Source organism: Alosa sapidissima, chromosome 22, assembly GCF_018492685.1.
Source record: "Alosa sapidissima isolate fAloSap1 chromosome 22, fAloSap1.pri, whole genome shotgun sequence".
Taxonomy (NCBI): Eukaryota; Metazoa; Chordata; class Actinopteri; order Clupeiformes; family Clupeidae; genus Alosa; species Alosa sapidissima.
Window position 1 is genome coordinate 28,137,378 of NC_055978.1, and position 24,024 is coordinate 28,161,401.

Consider the following 24,024-nt stretch of genomic DNA (forward strand, 5'->3'; position numbering starts at 1 on the left):
GTGTGTTTGTGTGCTCACCCTTTAGGTATCAGATGACACTTTTCAGTCAGGTCTTTTTAGTCACCGGTCTCCTGGTTAATCCCACCAATCCATTCAGATCTAATGCTCCTTGCCCATTAGAATGCACTAGACATCCTGCATAGCTGCAAGAGTTCTAGGTAGACAGAGAGCATCTTGGGAATCCTGAAAACTCATTCGAAGTGGCTTATTGTGTGGGTAAAAACGCAGGTGTAATCACACTTGCAATGGGTTGTCTCCAAACTGTTATTGGAGAGATGGAGACAGCTGTTTGTTTGTTTGTTTTGTCTCTCTAATGTCTCAGGAGAAGGGCTTGAGAATGAGACAGTGGGTCTCGGTGGGATGCAACCCGCGAGCCACAGAATAAATCAATGAAGACGTGCCGAGGCGAGAGCAAGAGGGAGGAAATGGAATTTACTCTGCAGACGGGAGATCGGAAAATTACCCGGCTTCATTGCCATGCTGCTCCAGATAGCGGCGTAATGTATGGCCCATATCAAAACAGTGAGCGAGATGGAGGATGAGCCCAGGCAAGATATCTCTCCATCGCACTGGGGGCAGGAGAGGGGTAAGGGGAGAATTTATTTCCCCCCTGCAGACATTTTTATGTAATAAGCCCATTAGACTGTGTGGCGTCTCATCCCTCCATTCCCCAGCTAAGCGTATTTGTCAGCAGAATGGGCTTTCCAGAGCATTCCACATTATTGAAGGCTCTTAAAGATAACAGGGAAACATGTATTGGTTTCATGTAGCATATTTATAATAACATACCCTGTAAACCTTTGTGAGAAGAGACAGGCTCCCCCCCACTCCCTTGTGCTTACTCATACCTAAAGGGACACCATGAGAGCGGAGACTACAAGGGACCATTTGAAAGAACAAGAAAACTCCCTTTTAAATGAACCTCCCTTGGCCATTTCAGACTAGTTACATCAGTAAAAGCGCTTTTATATACACCTGTGGATGTTCTCAGGGGTCTCGATGCGTTTCGATTGGGGAGAGGAGTATGAAATTGATGGGCCACTGGTGGAGAGGCGTTTGAAAGCATAGTGGACCGACATTAGTTGGCTGTCTGATATCAGAGGCTCATTGGATTCTTGATGTGTCGCTATGCCTAAGGCGTTACGCGTTGCGCTGGGAGAACCCCTGAGATTATTATCTTTCCTCGGATAAATGTCTTAGCCTGCCAACTCTCATCACTTTATGGAGCTCATTCGCTGGAAGCCCTCCTTGACTACAGCGCTAGCCCCAGGGGTTCAGTACCGCAGCCTTCTGCACACATCATTCTCACTGTGTACCGAACATTTATGTGAACGCCATTCATTAAATCCTTCAGTGCAGAAGCCCTCATCCAAACTCATTTCGTCACATTAGTCTGAATCTTCTTAATGTATGGACTGTGCAAATCTGACCCCAGATCAGTTGGGGGGACTTTGAAATAACTTCTGGAGAACCCATCCTCAGATCTGTGGCTGTGGCGGCTGTGTCACCTGATTCTGGCCATTCCGCCCCTCACCTTGTCAGTCATCTCAAAGTTAATCAAGTCTGCGCTCAGAAAGTATGGCCTCAGCACAGATAAGCACTGAATGGCTGTCAACAGCTGAATGCTGCATGGAGATAGATGGGCAGATGAACAATCCATTGACCCGAACGCCAGTGTGAGGCTGTTTGTTCTCCACAGTCCAGTCTAATGCTGCCTGTTGTGGCAGCAGAGAGGGGAAAACACATTCGGGGAGAAGAAATGAATAAACAATGAAAAAGAGAAACCACCACACACATACTTGACATGATGGCTGGTTCTAGGTCAGTTTTTATTCAGCATTTTGTTTTTAATTGTACAATCACACTTCACTTCAACTTAATAGGTTCCATACATTACATTTTGTGCCATCTCAACACCTTCATAATTAAATGTTTTTTTTGTTGTTTTTTGTTGTTGTTGTTTGTTTTCAGTCATCACTAATCCTTCATTAGTTCCTGACTACCTCAGCCCCTTCCAGGAGGCTCTCTGTGTGAGGGTGACCTTGCTGCGGAGCAGCACTGCCACATTAGCCACAGTGCTGAGTGGACACCGCACCCAATCTCCAGCACCGCAGGGGGCAGAGACGAATGACAATGGCCATAATGTGCTACAAAGTGCCTGACCACAGTCTGCATCGCTGTGGCATAAATGAGTGTCGAGCCACCTGCTGTACACGGAGACTGCATTACGACGGAGAAGCCAGTGCGCACGCACGCCGCTCGGATGGATTTGGGATTTTGTACGCACAATGAAGCCTGACGGCAGTGCGTCCGTGACTCCAGCACGGCGCGCGCTCAAGTGGTTTTGCGCTGCGAGAGATTTTCGCGGCGACTAGGATAAACAATTTGTGCGCGAGTTGCGTCGGGAAAAAATTGAGGGGGATTCGAGGCTGCCAAGAGAAGCAGCTGTCAGATGGCTGCCTAGCGTGTCGTTGTGATCAGGCTCGTCAAAGCCACTGCGCTACACGCGTCGCCGCCAAGGGCCTCCAACAAATAAGGCAGCCTGCTGACAGCTGATCGCCCGATGCCAATGTTATCATACACTCTGCACTCGCGCTGGGAGTGTCGGGCTAACGGCTGAGCCAGGTTGGTGGGAAGGTGATTTACATGTGTTCCCCAAACATGGGCAGACATCTACCTGTCAGAGCTTCATGATTGAGGGGATGGAGTCCACATTATCTCTCTGGAGCATGCCGTCATGAGACCATGGAGCAGCGCTTGGGTGCATAGATATTTCACTAACAGTGCCACCTTGAGAGCCATAAACCGCCTCAAATCACAAGCCCTATTCAATGGAATGTTCAGTCTTCTGAAATGCAGAAATATATCAACATGGTATAGCACGGAGGAGGCAATTCCACTTCACATCAATCACAGATTACTTTAAGTCTCCTGAGAGTCAAGGAACAAAACAGACTTAAATTACAGCACAAACAATGACTGGTGCAGGAACAAAACGCACGACAGGAACCCCCAGCGACACCCTGGAGAATAACCCTCAGCTTTTCTGGGCTCTTCAATAATTACAGAAATTAGACAGCAAGAGATGAAGAGTGCCGAGGACACAGAGTAGCCGTTTGAAGCTGGAGGCAGCTCTCCGGTGCTCCTGGAGCCCTGCCACGCAGCATCATTAAGCCACAGACACGCCACACTTTCATCTCCCGCTCTTCAGGAGCCAGCCAGACAGGCCGGAGTCTACAGTACAGCACTGGGGTTTGCAGATCTACTCAATTTAGTGGAGCACTAATCTACCTTTCTGAATTTGAAGCCAACTCGAATACTGATGGTCCGTAAGACAAGAAGTACTGCTGACAAATACAGTAAATCACTTTTCACCTGCTCCTGCAATGAAATCATGCCGTTCTGAGATTAGCTAAAAACAAGTCTAAAAAAATGGACCCAGGTGCTTTATTTTGGGTCACACCATTGTCAGTGAACAAAACTACAGCAAAATAACTTAAAAGCCAAATAATGCATCTCTACACACGTCTACTTCAATTTAAATACTAGGAGCTTCATAACCCAGGCAGGCATAATAGAATGGAAGTTATGTTTGGCATAGAGGCAGTAACTTTCATCTTAGAGTAACATTGTATCATTCAAGTCAAACAGACAAAACACTGGGGCAAAAATCATACAAAACAAACCTTGAAGGTGTCTGTTTTTACTTTTTTTTTTGTTTTGATTTGTCATTTTCACTTTCCTAAGTGTTAGGGAGGGATGGGGAAAAAATAAACTTTGGGTGACAATGCTACACATCAAGGCCAGCTTGACTGCACGGTTAAAGGAAGACAAACTCCGCAGGGAGCATGTGTCTAATGTCTAATAATAACGACTTCTAGAAGAAGCAGTGCATCTCACACCACAGGTGAAACACAAGGGGAAACCACTGAGCAAAGAAACCTTGTTTTCAAATGCACTTCTACTGAAGCTGGAGCCGATTTCTCGGTGGAAGTCTACAGTGCACTCTTTGTCTCACAGGCTGTGCCACAGACACGCCACAATGGTGCCTTTATCAATGGAAATTATGTCCAAATAGACTAGCTGCAAGATTACTGTCAAGAACAACATGCCAGACTGTGAGGAGGCATTAAGAGTGATGCTACATGACCTTAGCTATCTGAGGCTGAGGAGAAATGGTCTTCTGCTGCTATAGGTCAGCTGTGTAACAGTGTGCCATGTTCAGAGATTCCGTAATGGTCCAGCATGTCGGAGGTGCGTGTGGTCAGCAAGTCTACGCGGAGCACACGCCGGTGGAGTCCTCGAAGACGGGCTGCTCCTCGATCCCTCTGGCAAACAGCTTGATCAGCTGACGGTGTGCGCTGGAAAAAAGAGGTAGGACATCAGCGTCAAGCGGAAAAAGAATCAACCCAATTTCCATGGTAACCATTTGGCCCTCCACTCCAAAAGCTTTTTCTGTGCGCATTGTTCTTTTAACGATGCAGTTCAATGTAACAATATTGAATAAAGGGCCATTGACTCATTACCCAAGTTAATAGTGTGAGGATATTAACATTTACTCAGGTGGTTTATTTTCCAGTAAATCCATCAAATCGTTCAATGTGTTTAATATTGAAAGCAGGGCTTCATTTATTATTTTCTTTTTTTGGCAACAGTATCGTCATCAATTATCTCAACAGTTCATTTGCTGAGTCACTTGAAGAACAATTACTGGAGAGGAAAATCCAATAAATGAGTTCCATTTTAATTAAAAGGGAGTAGAGCTTTTAACGGAGGTAGGCTATTCAATTAGGGACATTACACGGCCATGCATCATCGAAAAAGCACAATGAAGCAGAAACTAAATGATGCATTCAGGAGAGCCATCATGCTACATAAAGATGTTCCACTGATAACCACAGCTGTGTTCACACCAGCCTCACAGACTATAGAATGCTCTTTGTACTGCTTTGGCTGAGGCCCACATCTCACTGGGCAGTGTCTGGGCTTGTTTAAGAGCTACCGAGGGCGGTGGAGATGGTCAAAACATCAATAGGTTAGATAGATAGATAGATAGATAGATACTTTATTGATCCCCATTGGGAAATTCAAGGTTCATACCAGCACCAAGCTACACTGCTATAAAAGAAGGTTTATAGCTGCCCTGTGCCCTGCCCTTTGAACACTGATTACTAAATGTGAGATAAGTTGCCAGATCATGTCTTCCTGAACTAACATCTGACTGATATAGGTTTTAATTACAGAGGTGGGATGGCCTTGCCTGAGGTAAGTGTATCCCTGTGTGTTGTTTGGTAGTGGCAGACTTTCAATTACTATGATCTGCAAGTCTACAATTGGATAGTGATGGCCAGAGAGTATGTTTGTCACTCCTTCAGCCAGACATAATGAAAGAAAGCCAAAACATACAGTAGCAGTAATTAGATACCATAAGCATAACCAAAGGAAAATCACAAATAAGTTACTAGGACTTTGCTAATCATTGCAGTTAACCTATTTATTACTAAGACAAACATGTTCCAAAACATCTCATCTAATCACAACCCTATTATTCCAATCACTACCAATAAGTAATCATATGATCCCAAATGATTTTTTGAAGTAAAGTTGGTGATGTAACCGCATGATATTGCCTTTTTATTGTGGTCACTCGTGGTGTTCAATAGCTTGGCAGGAAAAGGCTATTGTGTTAGCTTGTAATTTCCTTGTTTACCTCAACAAGCCTACAGCTGAGCAAATTGGAGATCATGTCCTTGTTAACAGCTCCCCCCCCCCCCCCCACAGGAGCTTTTCGAGTAGTTCTCCACCTCTGAAGAATGGGGCTCAGCTCTGGCCTAGTGCACAGTGCAGTCAGCCATGGCCCCCTCCAATGCTTCTGCTCACCTGACTTGAATGGCAGTGTGAGGCAGAGTCTCGCCATCACAGCTCCAGGTGCTGTGGGCAGGGGCGCAGTCGCAAGCCGGATGGTCACGGCAGATCTGGCCGAACAGGCCCTTCCCTCGCTCCCGCAGGTCCGGCTCCGAGTCCACCTCCGAATCCACCTCCTGGTGCTTGGGCATGAAGCGGAACCGCCGCACACGGTGAACCTCCACAAAAGAGTGATCAAACTATGGAGGGAGGGAGGGAGCGAGGGAGGGGAGAGGAGAGGAGAGGAGAAAGAGGAAGTGAGAAGACTCGGAGTGCAGCACAGCTCAGTCATGGGTGCAGAGAAGCCTCTGGGTATTACCCTACGCCACAGGGCTCATCTCTTTTGAGAGTGAGAGCAATTTATTCCCAATCACGCTCACTTTATGAATCCGCCTTTTGTTTTCATGTGAGATGTTTGCTTATGAGGCCTTTGGACAAACAATGAATATATTTAATGCCCACGCCTTGCTATTTGTGTTCAAATATCTATATGGTAGAAAAAAGCTGCAAAGCCCTTTGAAGCCTTTTGGCGTCTCCTGCACTTCCCTTAAGTTGTGAGCCTTTCTTCCGTACTTCCTCGATGTCTATATACCTGTGAGGCTATTATTTTATTTACGATAAGTGACTAGGCAGTGCGCCTGAACTGAGGTGAACCCTAATTAATAAAAAGAAAAGGGGGAAAAAAAAGGCAGAGTCAGCCATTGGTTTAGCAAGCACAGCAGGCAGCAGTTCCCCCTTTGATCTGTGAGATAGGCTTGAGTCATCTCTGGCACATGCAGCCCTAGAGACGCGTCTCCCTTACCCTGAGCTCTGAGAGTGCCGGGAACATTTCCCTGGTCTAAACACATCAACTGTTTCTTTCCTCTGGACCAGAGAGGCACCCCACATTTCTGTCAAACTGATTTTAGAGCTCATTAGTCACTTACTAAGATACATCCAAACATATATGCCATTCCACAGAGATGGTTTGGGATCTCACTGGATTGAACTAATGCTTAAAGATCTCTACTTAAACTACTACAACTTGACTTATATTGGATATATTGATTTGAAACTAAAGGTTTGAGCAGTTATACAACACAAGAGCTCCGTTAATTCACATTTGAAGCACGTACCTGGTCTTTTTTGTTGGTGTGGCGTAGCAGGTGGCGTAGGAAGTTCACGCGGGAACATTTGTGGACGAGGATGAGGTCAGTGGTGCCATCGGACAGGTGTGCAGCTGGTGACAAGCCTTTGGGGCTTCTTGGACAAGCACAGCTCATACTCACAGCGTTGATGGCCAAGAACTTCCCCCGAATAACTCTCCAGACATCCTTATGTCCTAACACGGAACAAGAAATGATCAACTCAGACAGCCGTGTCTGATATCTTCCAATCAGCCTTTACAAATCTTAATGATTGAAAGCTTAAGCACCAGGTAACTGTGCTCATGTCAAGATGAAATTAGAAACAGGCCCCTTTGTAAATGATCCTCCACGAGTAGCATTAAATGAAAGTTGGACAATGGATAATAATCAGAAGGTTTCATGTTCTTCCAGAATCATAAAACAAACTCATGAAGGAAACTCATCAATTTTAGATGGCTTCAGGAAAAGAAAAAGGCAAACACAGTTTAATTGGAAACTACTGCTCAAACACTGAAACGTACAAATTGGAGGAATTTTCACAAACTCACAATGGCTTCCTGCCTTCAATTGACACATTTACATTTGGTGGTGGTGGTGTGGTGGCGGTGGGGGAGGTGTCTCATTTGCACAAAGTGACAAAGCTTTGCCCCATTGCCTTAACAGTTGTTGGAGATTTGAACACTAACACTAGTCAGAGTGACGGAGGCAGAAATGCAGCCAAGTATGGCAGAGGCCCTATTCCCCTGATTAAGAGGGCACTTGCCTCGCCTCTCCCTCTCTCCCCAGAGGATCACAGCTCCAGGCAGCCAAGAGAGTATGCCCGGGAAAATTAACATGTGTGGATGCCAATTAGGGCCGGCAAGGACTCTGCGCTTCTCTGTAAACACCACTTATCTGTGGCTTTGAAAATAAACAAATGGAAGCTGCACTCATGCGACAACTCCCCCCCCCACACTCCCTTTCTCATTTCAAGGGAGGCTGTGTGTTGTGTAGACTAGAGGGTGCTGGGAGGGGATGATAATGTGCTGTGTTGGTCTGCAGTAGGCCCGGTGGGCCGAGGCCCTGGCTGTGTGAATCACTGGCTGGGTTGCTCTCGCTGTTTGGCCTCGTGTTCATGAATGGGGCGACAGCGGCTCGGACAGATGGCGACACCACGCTTGTGAGTGGAAAATGTGCCTTATCTGCAGACAGTGTGTTAGGGAATACCCCGTGGCACTGGTTAAGGAGGATGATGCAGCTGTTTTATTTACCCAGTCCTCTCTAGATTCTCTCCCTCTGTGTGTGTGTGTGTGTGTGTATATATATGTGTGTGGGTGGACCAGAGAACGTCCCCAGTGGGGAACTGTGACGTGATCAGCGTGTAACAGGCAGAGCAGACTCTGGTTCCTCACCAATCTCTGACACACTGTCCTCCCCCTCCTCCTCCTCTTGCTCACATATCTGCTTCTCCTCCAAAGGAAGGTGTCCGCTGTGCTGGCAGATGTGGCATCTGTAAGCGTGTGATGCGATAGGGGTCTAATGTTAGCAACAGTATTGAACAGAGTTCACCTCTAAAATATGCACAGTAATAGCCACCGGCTGTCAGGGGGCTGGACACAGATGAAATAAATACCGTCTCTCAATGCCAGCGAGGTATGAGTCACCAACACCATGGCCAGATAAATAATAATATATTTACCCCGATCGGCATCTAAACTTGTCTCTTGGAGATCCCACATTGTCTGTGACTGGTAGGAAAGACACTGTTCCCTCATAGTAGTGATGTGACAGAAATGTCTTGGCACCTACAACAGAGATACAAAAACATGTCAAGGTCCTAGCTCCAGGAGGCTGGGAAGAGTGCTGCGTTCCCCTGCTCTTGTGCTGCTGCTGCCGTCGCTGCTTTACCTGAGATGTCATATCTAGTCGGACCCATCCAGCGCTTCCTCTCGCTGTCTATCAGCAGATCTCCATAGAAACCATACCCCAGCAGAGAGACAGAGTATCTGAGGAATGTGTTGTTGTGGTGAACCGAACAGACATCTATAGGCTGGGAGTCTCCTGCAGACGTGATTGATTGATTGATAGATAGATAGATAGATAGATAGATAGATAGATAGATAGATAGATAGATAGATAGATAGATAGATAGATAGATAGATAGATAGATAGATAGATAGATAGATAGATAGATAGATAGATAGATAGATAGATAGATAGATAGATAGATAGATAGATAGATAGATAGATAGATAGATAGATAGATAGATAGATAGATAGATAGATAGATAGATAGATAGATAGATAGATAGATAGATAGATAGATAGATAGATAGATAGATAGATAGATAGATAGATAGATAGATAGATAGATAGATAGATAGATAGATAGATAGATAGATAGATAGATAGATAGATAGATAGATAGATAGATAGATACTTTATTGATCCTCAAGGGGAAATTCAAGATATTCAATATTCAAAATTCAATATTCAAATATTCAATATTCAAAATTCAATAGCATTAGCTCCCAACGAGCCCTTTTGTCTGAACACCAGTTGATGTCATCATAAAAGGACAAAGTGTGTACCTATGACAATTACAACATTAAGTGAGCGCCACTGGACCGGTTAGTCATTCATTTACACATGCTGTTTTAACCAAGCATAACGTATAGCAGGTTCTACTCGGAACGGCCCACTGAGCAACCCTTCCCACGGTGTGAGGGCTACGCCCCAGGTGTCCAGATGTCTACTCACCCACGATGATGTGCAAGGCAGAAGTCACAGGGTCATTAGCGCCCACTGTTGCATAGCAGATACAGTCGGTTGAGCCTGGTTTGAAACACATTTCACAGGTCAGTGCCAAGGCAGAACATTAAAATCTCTCATTTAAGGTCAAAGCTGAAGAATCATAGGGGGGCACAGTTAGTTATGATAACAATTCAAAAATCTGGACAGTCTCTAGAGTTGGCTTTACTAAAAAATAGAGACACACACAAAGAAGCCAAATTACTGAGTAACTCAAACGTAATGTGTACAGCGCTATGCATTTTTGAATAAAGAAAAACGGATTCAATTTGGTGCTGACTCACAGAGCCATGACAAAGCCCAGCGTCTGAGTGCGTCTGACTGCAGCTCTGCCTCTTACAGATGTGAGATGAGTTTTAGATGAGTTCCTCTCCCCTGAGCTCGGGATGCTAATCTAATGCCTCTCACTCAAATGGCTTCCTTTCCAGAAAAGAGGTGAACAAATAATAGCAAGTAGAAACTGGTGCATATACAACACAACTTTCTATTATGAGGATTACATGAAAACCACCAGCGTTTTTAAGATGGGGCATTGAATTCCCTAGTATTTACCAAATGAAAAAGAATGGCAATAAGATTGTTTATTTTTTGCCAAATGTTTTAAAAAATGTTTTCAGTTGGGAGTTTGTTTTTTTGAAGAAGCCTGAGATGAGAACAGAGATGGAGCTGTGAGAACGATGATGTGCAGTGGAGCATAGCCACACAGTTCCCCAAACACACACACAAACCAAACACAGGAGGAAGTTACTGCAGGCTACCACAGGTCACGCAGCACACAACTGTGTTGAACAGCATTTTAAACTGTTCAAGTTTGAATTTAAATTTGCAACTGACGCTAACTAAGTCATATCTATCAAGATCTTTTTGAAAAGTTGTGTGTGTATGAATTATGAGAGAACACACCGTCAAAAAAAAAGAAAACCGAGGAAATATCTGAGTTTACCTCATATCTGAGAGCTGAGATAAGAGACCGTGAATGGACAGAATTAGCCTTTATGATAAGGCCTTTGAAAACAGCGGAGGTTTTAACAATCCAATCAGGTATCCAGCTTGTCATATTCATTTGTAAACTGTTATATCGCATAATGTGATATGGTGATAAATGTGTGGTGTAATCTGTCAGAGGTGCTGTTTGCAAGGACTTTCAGTACTTCCTGCAATGTTGAGTGAGACTGACACATTTAGTACAGCTTTTAAAACATTTCCATTGAACATATTGATACAGAATCATGTAATGATCAACTGGGACGAATCTAGCCTAACGTTGTCAGTTTGTTGACAGATACTAATACACACACACACGCACACGCACACGCACACTAAAATGGAAGTCTCATGCCTTGTACACATACAGGCAAGCTTTCTAAGAGCACTAGAGAAGCTGCTATCTGTCTGCTAAATTCAGTATTTAAGTCAACTCATCTGCCCTGACAAGAGACGGAAGATGTATTTGTTTTTTTTCACCCTGTGAAGAGAGATGATTCGGTTGTTGACAGGGCGCCTTTCCCCCCACTGCAAGGCACCAGACTAATCTCCTGTGATCATTCTCCAGCATGCTACTGTTGGGTCCAGTTGGGTCATTTATGTCATAGCAGTGGAATTTATGATGATTTAGAAAATGCCACACAACATGTGGCCTGTAATGGAATTTTGAGTGATGGATTGAGGAGGCCGCTCAGGCCTGTTGCGCTCCTAGATCCCTGCTGTAGCTTAGCCACAGGGGGAGAAAAACTCTGATGTATGATGGGGGGGTCAGAATTTCTCTCATCATGTCCTGCTGTGTTTGGGTTGCAGGTAAGTGGCTTGGACTCACCTGCGGGAATGATGCCAATCCGAATGTCACACGGGACAAGAGTCTCTTCTGGACAATTCTGATCCACGCCTGAGTCGCACTGCGTCCTTGATATCAGGCCATGAACAATCTCACTGAACATGCCGTCACCGCCAACACAAACAACACTGTGGAGAATCAGATAACATTGATTAGTTTACTGTTTGATTGGACAGGACCTGCAGCCTTATAAATGGACAAGCTAGCTCTGAGACTTGTGTGTATGACCTGTAATTCATTTTTATGTTGCATCCCAGTATTTTCTCATCAAAACTCAATTAGTATTCAGCCGCACTATCCTTGCAGGAATTAGCAATAAATATTGAGTTGGTGTATTGATATGCATTGAAATGGAAATTTAGTCTGTCAAATAAGGGAAAACAATCTCCCTCTGCAAATTAAGATCCCACAGGAGTGTAGAGATATCGCAAAAAGGAGCCAGAACATACCCATCATATTTCTTAAGATCAGCATCTGTTTTCAAGTGGTCCCTTGCATGATTAGCTCGCTCTGTAACTATGGAAACAAATGATAGAAGACAGTTTAGTATGCATATAAAATATGGCATGAGATCTGAATTAAAACCATGGTATTCCTTTGTCTATTGTGTCTACACAATGTGCCCACAGTGCATTGCGATGTACAGAAAGGGAAGAGTGTCTTCACTGTGGTGGGAAATGCAGAACTCTCTCTACTAAGTAGACTTCCATGTGTGTGGGCCGTATAAAAAATACGTCATCAATATACCTGTACCAGACTTTCAAATGTTGCTTGAATGGCGTATTTTTTATATGGAAAGGGACACAAGAGGAGTTGGAAGCTTTTAACATTTATGCCAACACTAGACTGCCGTCCATACAGTTTACCTCAAACTCTGACCACAAAGCCATAGCCTTTCTGGATGTACTGGTCAGGAAGGAGGACACCTCATTACACACTGAGATCTACCGAAAAGACACAGATCGCAATGCGTTACTGGATTACCGGAGTTTCCACCCGCCAGCACTGAAACGCAGTCTACCTTATAGTCAGTTACTAAGAGTACGCCGTATTTGTGACAGCAATGAGGCTTTTGAACGACAAGCAGGAGAGATATGCCAAAGATTTTCACACAGGGGATATAACAGTACATTACAACAGGGTTGTCTTGAGCGTGTGCGCAACACCCAACGCACTAACGTAATAACTTCTAGAGCACATAGACCGACCACAAGCACAAACACTCCAATCACCTTTGTGTCGACCTATGGAAACATATCTAATACATTGAAACACATTGTACAACGTCATTGGCATATGTTAAGTAGTGATCCAACAATTGGTCATGTTTTTCAAGATCCCCCGCGATTCTGCTACAAAAGAGCATCCAATCTAAGAGACCGCCTCGTACAGTCATATCTCCCTGCTCCAAGCCCGCTACGTCTTTCGTTTAAAATCCCAGACGGCAACTTCAAGTGTTTTAATTGTGTAACGTGCAACTTTATGCTGACTGAAAAATCGTTTACACATCCAAGCACCCACAGGACGTTCAAAGTAAAAGGCAGAATTACCTGCTTAACCTCTTTTGTTGTGTACCTGTTGACGTGCCCTTGTGGGCTATTGTATGTGGGTAAAACAAAACGTCAATTAAAAACCAGAATCTGTGAGCATAAGTCGAACATCAGAAAGAATGACGAAAAATCGTCGGTTGCAAAACATTTTAATTCTGCAGGTCATGATGTTAACTCACTCAGGTTTATGGGCTTGGAGACTGTCAATCAGCCTAATAGAGGAGGGGACCGTGAGAACCGCCTTCTACAGAGGGAGGCGTGGTATATATTTAACTTGAATACATGCACACCTAATGGAATGAATGAAGACTTATCTTTGACTTGTTTCTTGTAAAAAATGTCTTTTGTAAAAATGTCTTTTGTAAAAGTGCTATTGGTGTAAATGGCCTGTGCATGATGTGATTTCTATTAACAGAAGAAGCAATGGACCATTTTAATTGAATTATTGCATCACCATTGGTTGATTACGTGGGAGTGTATGTGGGTGTGGGTATAAATAAGTGAGGTTGTATATGTATCCACTTGAGCACACTGAGGAAGGCGCTAAGCCGAAACGCGTCTGTGCAATAAAACACATATATGCAAAGTGCGGTCCCTTTTTTTCTGAGTGCACATTACATAATCCCATGAGCTGTTCAGCCTTCTACAGCATGTAGCGTTACAAGATTTCTATTTTGATAAGACCAGTCACATCTGCATGTCCACATTCCAGCCAGGTGAGATGTCAAGGAAAGTAGTTGTCATAGTAACATGACTTGTGTAGGCCGAATTAAGTTTGCACAAGTCAGGACTAGGTTTTTGGCTCCAGGTGATGTTCAATGTCTAAGTTTATCTGTCTTCAATTTGAGGATAAAAAGTTCTGAGTTCATTCGGCATTACACAAAAAGCAAATTCCAAATGCAATAAGAATACAGTGTTCTGACATATGAAGAATATTTTTACTTTTCTGAATAATGCCAGAGTTATTTAAGGAAATTAAATGTATGTTATGTGTGTAATATGTACAGTATGAGTTTTCAGGCTCCCTTTCTGCAAGCTATACTTTGTGTCTTCTTATTGAAGTACTGCAGTACTGTGCGAAAAAATGGCAGTTAGATTCTACTGCCAAATTAAGCGTCAGCCAATTTTACTTTTGTACGTAACCTTCAATGTATGTGCATACCTCAATATGCATGAATCTATGTATGAACCTCTGTGAAGATAACTGGAAATGCTATGGTGATGTGGTCATTTATATTTTTTTCTTCACAGAAATGCCCCTACTCCATCAGATGATAGGCAGCTGGTATAGATAAACTGGTGGAGTCAGATTCCATTTCATTTAAACAGTTATATAGGGAGTGAATCCCTCCATTTGGTGAATATGCTTAGTTCATTTGATGTGCAGCAAAAAATCATCAGGAATAAAAATGGGAGAGAAAATATGCCAAATGTAAAATGTCCAATTCCCCAAGATTGCATGATGCTAGTGTCCAGAACCATCTATGGCTTTCAAGAAACCACAGCCAAAAATCTAATGTGTTGGGATTTCAATCCTTATCAACCATCGAAACTTCCATTACTGAGGCTGACTGACGGCTAGAGCTTTAAAATAAGATCATATTCTCGAGGGTGTTTGGAAGGCAAGGCCATTTGCCAACAAAGATCTATTTGCAGGTGATAAAACCTCATTTTTTATTTAAATGTTAATGCAGGCGAATAACAGGAGCTCACCAATCACATCAGTGGAAATTGAGGCACGGGAAAAGATTGGGGCAACTTTCTGGTCGTAAATCCGCTCCCCTTGTTGTTTTCCTCCAAAGGGATTGACGTACACCAGCAAGCGCTTCGGTCTGTAGGCTGCACAGTGAGGACAGAAACACGGTCATTACATGCGAGACAATTTGTTTGACAGCAGCATTTTTTGGTCTGACGGCACCCTCATGACGCTTTCATTAACCAACAAACTTTGTGTCATCTCTCCCTGAAAAACATGGCCGACTGAGTTTCTCCAATTGATGAATAGAGGAGAGAGCGCATGTGCAAAAACAAGATAGGATTCTGGACTAAGTCTGTCATTATTTTCCAACACAATGGCAAAAATGCCAAATGACAGAGACTAGACTAGCAATTGCACACAGTATAGAGCACAGAATTATATCATATCAGCCACACGACACAGTGCCAAAATAAGATATGAACCCATTTACTCATACATGAAACCCTGTAAGCAGAACTCTACCTTTCATATATGGCAACTCTTTAACGGGGTTTTAAATTTAATTTTCTAATGTAATTTCCTGCCTTTGCTTCATGCCCAAAGACATAAACATATTCTAGAAACAGATAGAAGAGTATGGCAGCATGTCATGATAATATATCATCACAACTGAACTCTGCAATACTCCCTTTCTACCTACTTCAGAAAAGAAAGCGGTTTTAATTAGATAAACAATTGCATGTCTTGTCTTGTGGACATAATTTTCTCTTTCAGCGCTTCAAGTGGATCAAGTCAACCTTTTTATAGGCTATGGATTAAGGATTTGGTGGGAATTCAACATTGAGTTATCTTTAGAAACCTGACATTTAAGCCTCACCTTGCCAAATGTGTCCCCACTAGACTGGGATGGTAGAGTATTACAGCAGTGAAAAGCCTATACTTCATGACATTAACTCCAGCCATGAATATAGTGAACGTGACATTCTGGAAAAACTTTACTACTCCACTATGGCAACCGATACAAAAGTGACAAAAGTGTTATCAGAGAAATAGTCCTATGCCATGAGTTATTCTACATGCTACATGCATCCCCATAGCCTTAAGCACACAAAAGTAAGGACACAGTTCTCATAAATGTTAAGTTAATGGCAAATGAGTGGAATACCCATTTCAGTAGAGAAACCAAGGATCTGGTCAACATATGTACTGAATGGAGTCTACTGCAATACTCTAGTAATATGATGACAAGATCATTTGAGACACTGTGTATTATGCATTTCTTTCATTGTATTGAATATTTCATTTCATCTTGGTGTAGATTTGTTTTAGCTTACACTATTCACATGAGCGCAAACTGTAACAATGATATTCAGAGAGACAATGGAGACAGATGAATCAGGATGATCTGACATTATGGAAAAGCAGAGAAGACCTACTCAAGAGAAAGAGCTGCTCCTCTATGGTCTGGATCCACTGCTGACAGAGTCCCCAGTCTGGACAATGGAAAGTGACACTTCTGCATCGCCAGCGGTGCTGTCTGCTTCTGTCCACATAGAATACTGAAGACAGACAGACAAAGAAAAAAAAAAAGAAATAGGAATCAGAGATAGACAGTGGAAAGAAATAAAGGAATGTGAGAAGATGAGTGAGGAGGACCAACTTAAGAAACTAGGTGAGAGATCACCTTGATCACCATCTGTCTTTGTGGACAGAACAGATCAAATGTCCACTGGCTTGGCCCTCATGAGACAGGCATAGATTAGCATCGGTACAGCGGAGCGGCATCTTTGGCATACTGTACCTGTAAATGCCGGCGGCTGATAGGACTCCTCAGGGCTACGGGGAACTCTATGCCATTTCCCAGCATTCTTCTTCTGACCCTCCTCGGCTGTCTCCTGGACAGCTATTATCTCGCACACAGGAACACTGTGGCTGCCAGCTGAAAGAGACAGCAGCAAATGTTAATGGCCTCCAGCCATGACTCTAAATGTGAAATAAGACTAAACTCAAGATGGCCAAATTCTGTCTGTGTGACCTTGCAGGGGTGATATAAGTCTTTTAAATGGACTACTTGGCTCACTATGAAAAAATTCCATTCAACAGTCAATGTCTTCAACCTAACACAAGGCAGTCTGGCAGAGTGAGGCAGTACTGCAGCATGGGGGGAGAATGTAAACCCAGGCCCTCCATGCATAGCCTTCATCACCAGGGAAATGCAGCATCTACTCTATCATAGACACAGTAGCTGGGGGAGGGGAGCATGCTTTTCTCATGTGTTATATAACATGTTTACAACATTACAGTGCAGGTTTCCACCACATGCACTGCGCTTGTTCAACCGCTTCCTGTGTGCTATTCTACCACCACTGTAAATAGCAGAGCAGACTAAAAGAAAAGCCAGATCATTTGTCAGCATATTCAGTTTTGGCCACCATTCTCACTGCCAGAGTGTCTAGTGTAGAACATACGAGACTGACTGCAGAGCAGATGGCCAGGGTGCACGCTGCACTGAGCTGCCAACTAGGACAGGATGCCTAGCAACGAGCCAAAATGTCCTCTTTTGGTGTTTTTTTCACCTACCTAGTTGTCAGTTTTGTGCAAGTTATGTGTGTTTTGTGATTCAGGCCTATGTGAATTGCTGCCGCTGCCACACTGCAATTTCCATTTGGGGATCAATAAAGTGATCTATCCATCATCAAAACCCAAAGCTATCTGAAGAGCTTTCAAACTGCAGATGTGTTCAACAGTCAATAAGCACAAAGCTCAATATGGTGCAGTAAAGCGATGCAAAACCATGATAAACCCTGACTGCACTTGAAATGGGGTAAACTTTCTGCTGAAGATGCAGTCCACAATTTCATTTTGGTTTTGCAAAAGGACGTTGATATTTTCCCTCAACGGCTAATCAAATCACATCTCTCCCTTTCGTGGTCCTTAAGCAGGTTGCGAGCAAGTTGAACCATAGGGAGTGGAGCTATAGATATAGAGTGGAACTGTTTAGGGCTGGCTGGGTCTGAGCCACTTTGTTTCCTATTTAACCCATTTACTTCTAAAATGCTTGCTAAAAACGCCTATAGAATCCTATGGCATTCTAGAATAAATAACCTTATTTCCTGAGGGTTTTCTGAAAACATACTAAAAATTGTCAACGTCTACCAAAATTTAATATCTAAGCCTCTGTAGCACCTAGAAACATGAAATAAAAAGCATGCTGCGCTACGCAGCATCCAGCGGGAGGGTCAATGTTGCGCTACGCAGCATCCAGCGGGAGGGTCAATGTTGCGTCAAGCAGCATCCAGCGTGAATGGGTTAAAGCACCAGTACAGACAGCTAGAGGACACAGGGAGGTAATTTGCTGAATTTGACAAAAAGTGTATGCAATTAGAAGCATGGACTGCACCTTAAAATGAACTATATTAAACTTTATTGATGTTCAGCCATCAAGCTTTTGAGCTTGCTGATGGGCCTACTACTGAAGTTACTTTTTTAAAATTAACTACAGATAGCCATGCTTCATAAGCCATGTGCGTTCATACACTCAATCTGCCATTCTGAAAATAGATTCAAGCTCAAAACATGGACCATTTCATTTCTCTTCTGTGAATTAACAAACTTGAACTGTCATAAACTGCCACTGAAATGGAATTGTAGCAATTCAAAACAGCAGCCCTGCCAGTGTATGCTGAAGCATGTGACAGTAGCCTTGCTTTGGCCTGTTTTTGCAACAGTGACTCACCAGTGCCACATGAAGCAAAAAGGGGTTTTCAAAAAGAGAGGCTGGACCGGGGCTAGTGCTTAAGGGTTGAGACATCAAAATGGCTATTCCTTCATTCTGTTGCTATTGAAACAAAAATAGCAAAGTAGGATCTTTAATTAATCGTAAGTTGTTCTCTGTGAAACTGAGAAACAAGAATCTTAACTGACTAGTTGCTTTGTTCACATCAATGTTTCAATCTCTTAGGTAACAGCAACCACAGAGTATGTGAGGGATTTGGAACTGCTCCATCAGACATGCTGGAAACTACTATTACCTTATCAACAACAAGGAACACCCATTAAATAGCAGATATTTCAGTACACTTTGACTTTGAGGTGATGCCCGAGGTTATGCAATGATAAATGACACTAGGACAAAGCCATTCAAGACATTTCAGCTTTTCTCTTAGCGCGGGACTTTCAAAATACTTTTTAATAATATGTTAATAAATCAACTAACAGCCAAACGTCTTCTTTCCAAAATCCTTAAGCTGCTTATTCTATATTTAGACATTTTGCTCTGGCAGATAGTGGGAGGTGCAGTAAGCCTCATTGTTCTGTTGCTGGAAAGATACATGGTGGCGAGTCAATAGTTCCCTGACTGAGCATGTTTGGTGGAGCCAGGAATTCACAATATTGTATCGGACAACTCACATGAACTTGAATCTTAAATGATTGGTAAATGTACAGTGTAGGGTTTATTTGAAGTCTGTGGTGTTGGGGAAATGAGCATAATGGAGACTTCAACTAAAAGAAAACACATAATACACAACAGCACTTTATGAGGTCAGAGGAAATGCCACAGAACAATGACGGACATTCCAATGCATCCCAGTCAAAGCCCATCCCAGCGGGTGTCTCTAGGTCAGGCATGAAGTAAATGTTTACCTAGATGGACATAATGAACAACCGTAGAGGTGTCCTTTTAAGATAATAAGATACTAGAGTAACGTATTACAAAACACAAGCAGGCCCTCTTAATCTAGACCTAAATCCTTGGCAAATCCTAAGTCTTCCTGTACATATGACACACCGACCCATACAGTATAGCCAATTTCCTCAGATCCAGGTTCTTGAATGTTCCCTGCAAAGATGTCATGGGACATGACAACTAAAATGAGTGAATAATGACATCAAAACAAAACAACACTAAGGCAATGGTATCAAATATCAGGTACTTGGGTGATAATATAAATTTCTTTGGCAGTCTTACAGATTACAGATTAGACTTTGATTAGCCAAAGCGAATTTGAGCTTTGACACAAATAAGCTTCCCAACAAGTTAAACATCTCCTTCAGTCCAAAGGCATGTTGAATATCAGGATTCCTGGTTATGTCCTCTAAATAAGACTGGAGACATGCTTTTGGTGTTTCATTGAGTGAAAAAGATTGTGACAAAGTTTGAAAAAGTTCATGGAGCATGCCATCACAGCATAAGGAATAGATTAATATTTGGTCAGGGATATCCAAACTTAAAACTTGAGCATAGCCCAACGCATAATCAGTGTACCCACAGCGTGAGGTTGTGCTGGGAGCATGACAAGAAATACAAACCCTGGCTTTCCAGGTACACATCACCAGGAAACAGCAAGCACAAACACAAGTCCAGTTGGGAGGAGCATGTGTCACCTTATGCAGCATGCCTGCAGTACATCACAGAATAGGTTAGATTCTCTCTCTGTAAACAGTGTTTGTTCAGTCTCTTCTTTCCTTCCACCCCATGCACTCAATCACCAGAGATGAATAAAGGACAGGTCATATCCTTCCACTGTTCAGTTGTCTCTCCCATTCTTATGTCTACTGCCACAGAGAGTCTTTTGTAAAACAGAGGAGACCGGCTACATAACAGATGGTTTGAGTACACACTGCACTAAGCCGTCAACATTGACAGGAAACTACCTGGCTGTGGCTACCACAAAGCAGGTCTTAAAGGAGCCCCGGACACTTCCAGAAACAGTCTGGACCAGAGAGCAAACAGAGTGGCGTAAACATTTCGTCATGACTAGTGAACAATAAAAAAAAGTATGTAATAATAAAGTTCTACTGAATGGATGACAGCACTGTAAGTTTCACTCTCCGATGGCCAAACCTTAGAGATTGCTTACATTTTCTATTACTAACCAAAAGTAAGGCTTTCAGAGAAGGAAGGAAACCCTACCCCAATCAACTAGCCCTTGGGCAAACCTCTAAATCTTTAAAAGGTAGCATTGTATTTCAGGAACATATAAAGGTCAAGGTCTCATAGTTCACACATTTATTTTACAACATTATCTTACACTGTTCATAAAGCCAAAGTAACATGTACTTGGGTTGATTCAAAAACAAGAGTCTCTCTGAAGAAAGCGTACTAGTACTAACTATTATGCTACTGAAGTACTAACTATTTGTGATTTTTTATAATACCTCTCAGCCCACTTTGCAATGATTAATGGGGTCAAGGTTTAAACGGGATAAAAATGGTGATTGCAGTCCTATTACGGTCTAGCACGAACCGGGGTCAACAGATTTACATCCAAGCTTCCCTATGCCCTATGCCAGCTCAGCAACTCATTTGTTTGTATGAGGCCTGGAAAACACCAGCTGGTATTTTCTCTTAACTGACCTTGGCTAGTTGTGCAACAGGCTTGACGGGCTGACCAGTTAAAATTTGAGTGGTAATTAAACACATCACCCTTGTAGTCAGAATGTCTAATTTCAGTCTGGCATACCATGCTCACTGGGTTACCAATGTAATGTCCAATCATACACATAAAACAAATATTATGATCTGAACCCAATCCCAACCTCATACAAATGTGCAGTGACGACAATCTACTGTAAGTGTCAACAACCCATGGCATTGCCATTTCTCTTTTTAGTGTAGGGCCTAGATTACTTAGTAGCGTTTTTGGGACAAGTGATTGTTTAAAAGTTGAACGTATTGTACCTCTTTGTTTTCCAATGCTTTCTGAGATTGCATAGGTGCTACTAATTCTGAAGCATGTGTGGGTATTTCATGTTTTACTGTATTGTTATGTGTTTTGTCACTATGTCTAAAACACAATAATACATACATAAACACATGTGGGAGAGAGAGGGGAAGTTGATGCCTGCAATCATGCCACATGTCCTGACATTTTTTTTATGGACAGAGAACCAAACCAGAAGATAAAACAGAAGGTTAAAATAGACTCAATAAAGCAGGAATAAAACATTCTCATAAAAGTGGAGTCAATGTTAAAATTCCTCAGTTTACGATAAAAGTACATGCGCTGATGGGCTTTGGCACTTGTGTTTGTAAACAGCATCAATGTGTAATTCAAAACATAGCTTGCTAACAATTATTGTGCCTCGGAGACATTTATGTTTAAAAGGGAGCGCCCATCATTAAAATCCTTCACTATACAATGACAGAGTTGTCTGCAAAAGTAAAAACCTGACTTCCACCATATCATGAATGGCATTAATGTGTGTATAAAACAAAAAGGAGAGGGGAGAGGAACATCATTGGGGGGAGACAGTAGAAGATAAAAGATTGTCAGATAAAACACCATTAACTTTAACCCTTTGGGTCTGGAGGTTAAAGTCAACTAGCCAGGCTATTAGCCCTGGGTTGATGTTGTGTGTCTTTAAGAGTCTGTCTGTCCATTACAACTTCACAACTAAAGTCTGGTGGATCTGAAGAGAAAGCTACTACTGCTGTCAATTTTACTGCCAAAATGCATAGTGAGATAAAGACGCTTCTTTCCAGAATCTCGTTCAACTAGCATCAGATGCCCTGCTAATCTTTATCTTGTCTGACTGTTGAGGAACTAGTGAGTTATGGAAAACTATACAAAGGACAACAAGTCACAAAACGTCAATATTGGATAGTGGAGTTGGCTGAAGGGTCACACCATAGGTGTGACAGTCCATGATAAAGAGCTTCAATGTGTCCCCCAGTAGCCCAGTATCCCAATAACAGTATAACAATAATAATGGCTGGCTATAACAATAATAATGGTTCTTACACAGGCAAATTAAGTATGGAATATACCTGTGCAACATATTTCAGATGGACTTAACAAAGCAAAGTAGGCCTACAAAGCAGCATAATTATTGTTGGCAATGCCTAGCCTAGCTTTGTGGTGAGAAGCTACTATCTCAGGAGAAACTAGAGAGCGAGTGAGCCAGAGGCCTTCGAGAGACAAGGACACTCCAAAATGAACTGCTGGTGACCGCAAGCATGACTTAAATTGCCCGATAAAGTCATGCCTTCCAAATAAATAAATGTCATGCATAAATGGTTTTGTTCTCTGAGAAATAACGTTACTCTGAGCATGAGCATGATGCAGTAAGTTAGTTATGCATTAGTTATTCAACATACGTATCTTTAATGTGAATTTGATATTTTACATTGTAAAAGGGGGAAAAACAGCGTAGTGGTGACTAAAGTGGTAGGCTGGACTTATCTGACAGCTGTCTACTTTCACAAATTCTACATCGATCATTGGCTAATACGTGCAAAAAAAATTATTATTATTAGATTATCTTGACTTTATTTCTTATAATGTATGTTGTGACATGTTGTTTTTTTGGAAAACGATATTCACTGCAATGTTATCAAAGCATTAACTTGCTTATTTCACTCGCTGCCTCAACTCCTTTCTCATCGCACATAACAAAGGAATTGTTCGGTATGCGATGCATATTTGACCAACCGTTAGCTTACCAGCTTTGCAGGTGTTCCAGCTGCTTCCTGGTGGACGTTTTTTGTTAGGTTCTGTCTCCTTCCAGGCGAAAACAACGCTGTTTAAAGTGACATCGTATACCCTGTTTTGCAGCCATAGCCGCGATAACAGTAGTCTTGGTGGCTTTTCCATTAGCTAGCTACTTTATCGAGTCCCAGCAAATGGCATAGGATGGAGAGAACGTTTGTTATCTACATTCCCCCATTTGTGAAGTGATGAGCTGCATGTCTCTGAAATCAATCACCGTGTTCACTGTACACCGGATCTACATTCGATATTAACCTTATTTGCTCGTCTCACGCGTTGCGTTTTTGATTAGCCACGTAGTTCTAGCGGTTTTCTCGGAGCAAAAGCAGGCGAAGAGGGTTTCAGACGTGACGTCATTGCGTAATCATATGGGAGGAGCAAACCTGTCAAAACTCCTTCTTGAATTGCCTTCTATAACAATTCCATCGATAATTGAATAACCTGTGGAATAACCATGTCCACTTTGTATCTGTATCAATGACAGTCTCCTTTTGTGAAAACACTCATCCACTGGAATATTAAAGAACCTGCAGTATTTTTGGTGTACCACGGTGTATGGATAAAAACAATCCAGTGCATGTGTCGTTTATGTAGCTGCTGCCGCCCTTGTCTGCCATGAACTTTTTCATTC

At 42.6% G+C, this 24,024-nt stretch overlaps 1 protein-coding gene across 1 annotated transcript; it reads right to left on the reverse strand.

Moving 5' to 3' along the window:
- Positions 1-1,810: 1,810 nt before the first annotated feature.
- cerk (ceramide kinase) lies at positions 1,811-23,744 on the reverse strand. Its single transcript, XM_042078753.1, has 13 exons — positions 23,348-23,744; positions 16,703-16,840; positions 16,338-16,460; positions 14,916-15,041; positions 12,102-12,168; positions 11,635-11,780; positions 9,771-9,845; positions 8,919-9,071; positions 8,710-8,815; positions 8,423-8,520; positions 7,020-7,225; positions 5,881-6,104; positions 1,811-4,361 (listed from the first exon to the last, which is right to left on the reverse strand). Exons 1-13 carry the CDS (start codon positions 23,496-23,498, stop codon positions 4,274-4,276), a joined length of 1,701 nt encoding a protein of 566 aa, XP_041934687.1. The 5' UTR covers positions 23,499-23,744; the 3' UTR covers positions 1,811-4,273.
- Positions 23,745-24,024: the final 280 nt, after the last annotated feature.

What these genes read in the sequence shown, in the direction of transcription:
- cerk (XM_042078753.1), bottom strand. Translation starts at nt 23,498, where the DNA reads ATGGAAAAGCCACCAAGACTACTGTTATCGCGGCTATGGCTGCAAAAC. An exon ending in GGAGCAGCTCTTTCTCTTGA is followed by an intron (nt 15,042 to 16,337) that starts GTAGGTCTTCTC and finishes CTCACTGTGCAG; the next exon opens with CCTACAGACCGAAGCGCTTG. An exon ending in AATTTCCACTGATGTGATTG is followed by an intron (nt 12,169 to 14,915) that starts GTGAGCTCCTGT and finishes TTGTTTCCATAG; the next exon opens with TTACAGAGCGAGCTAATCAT.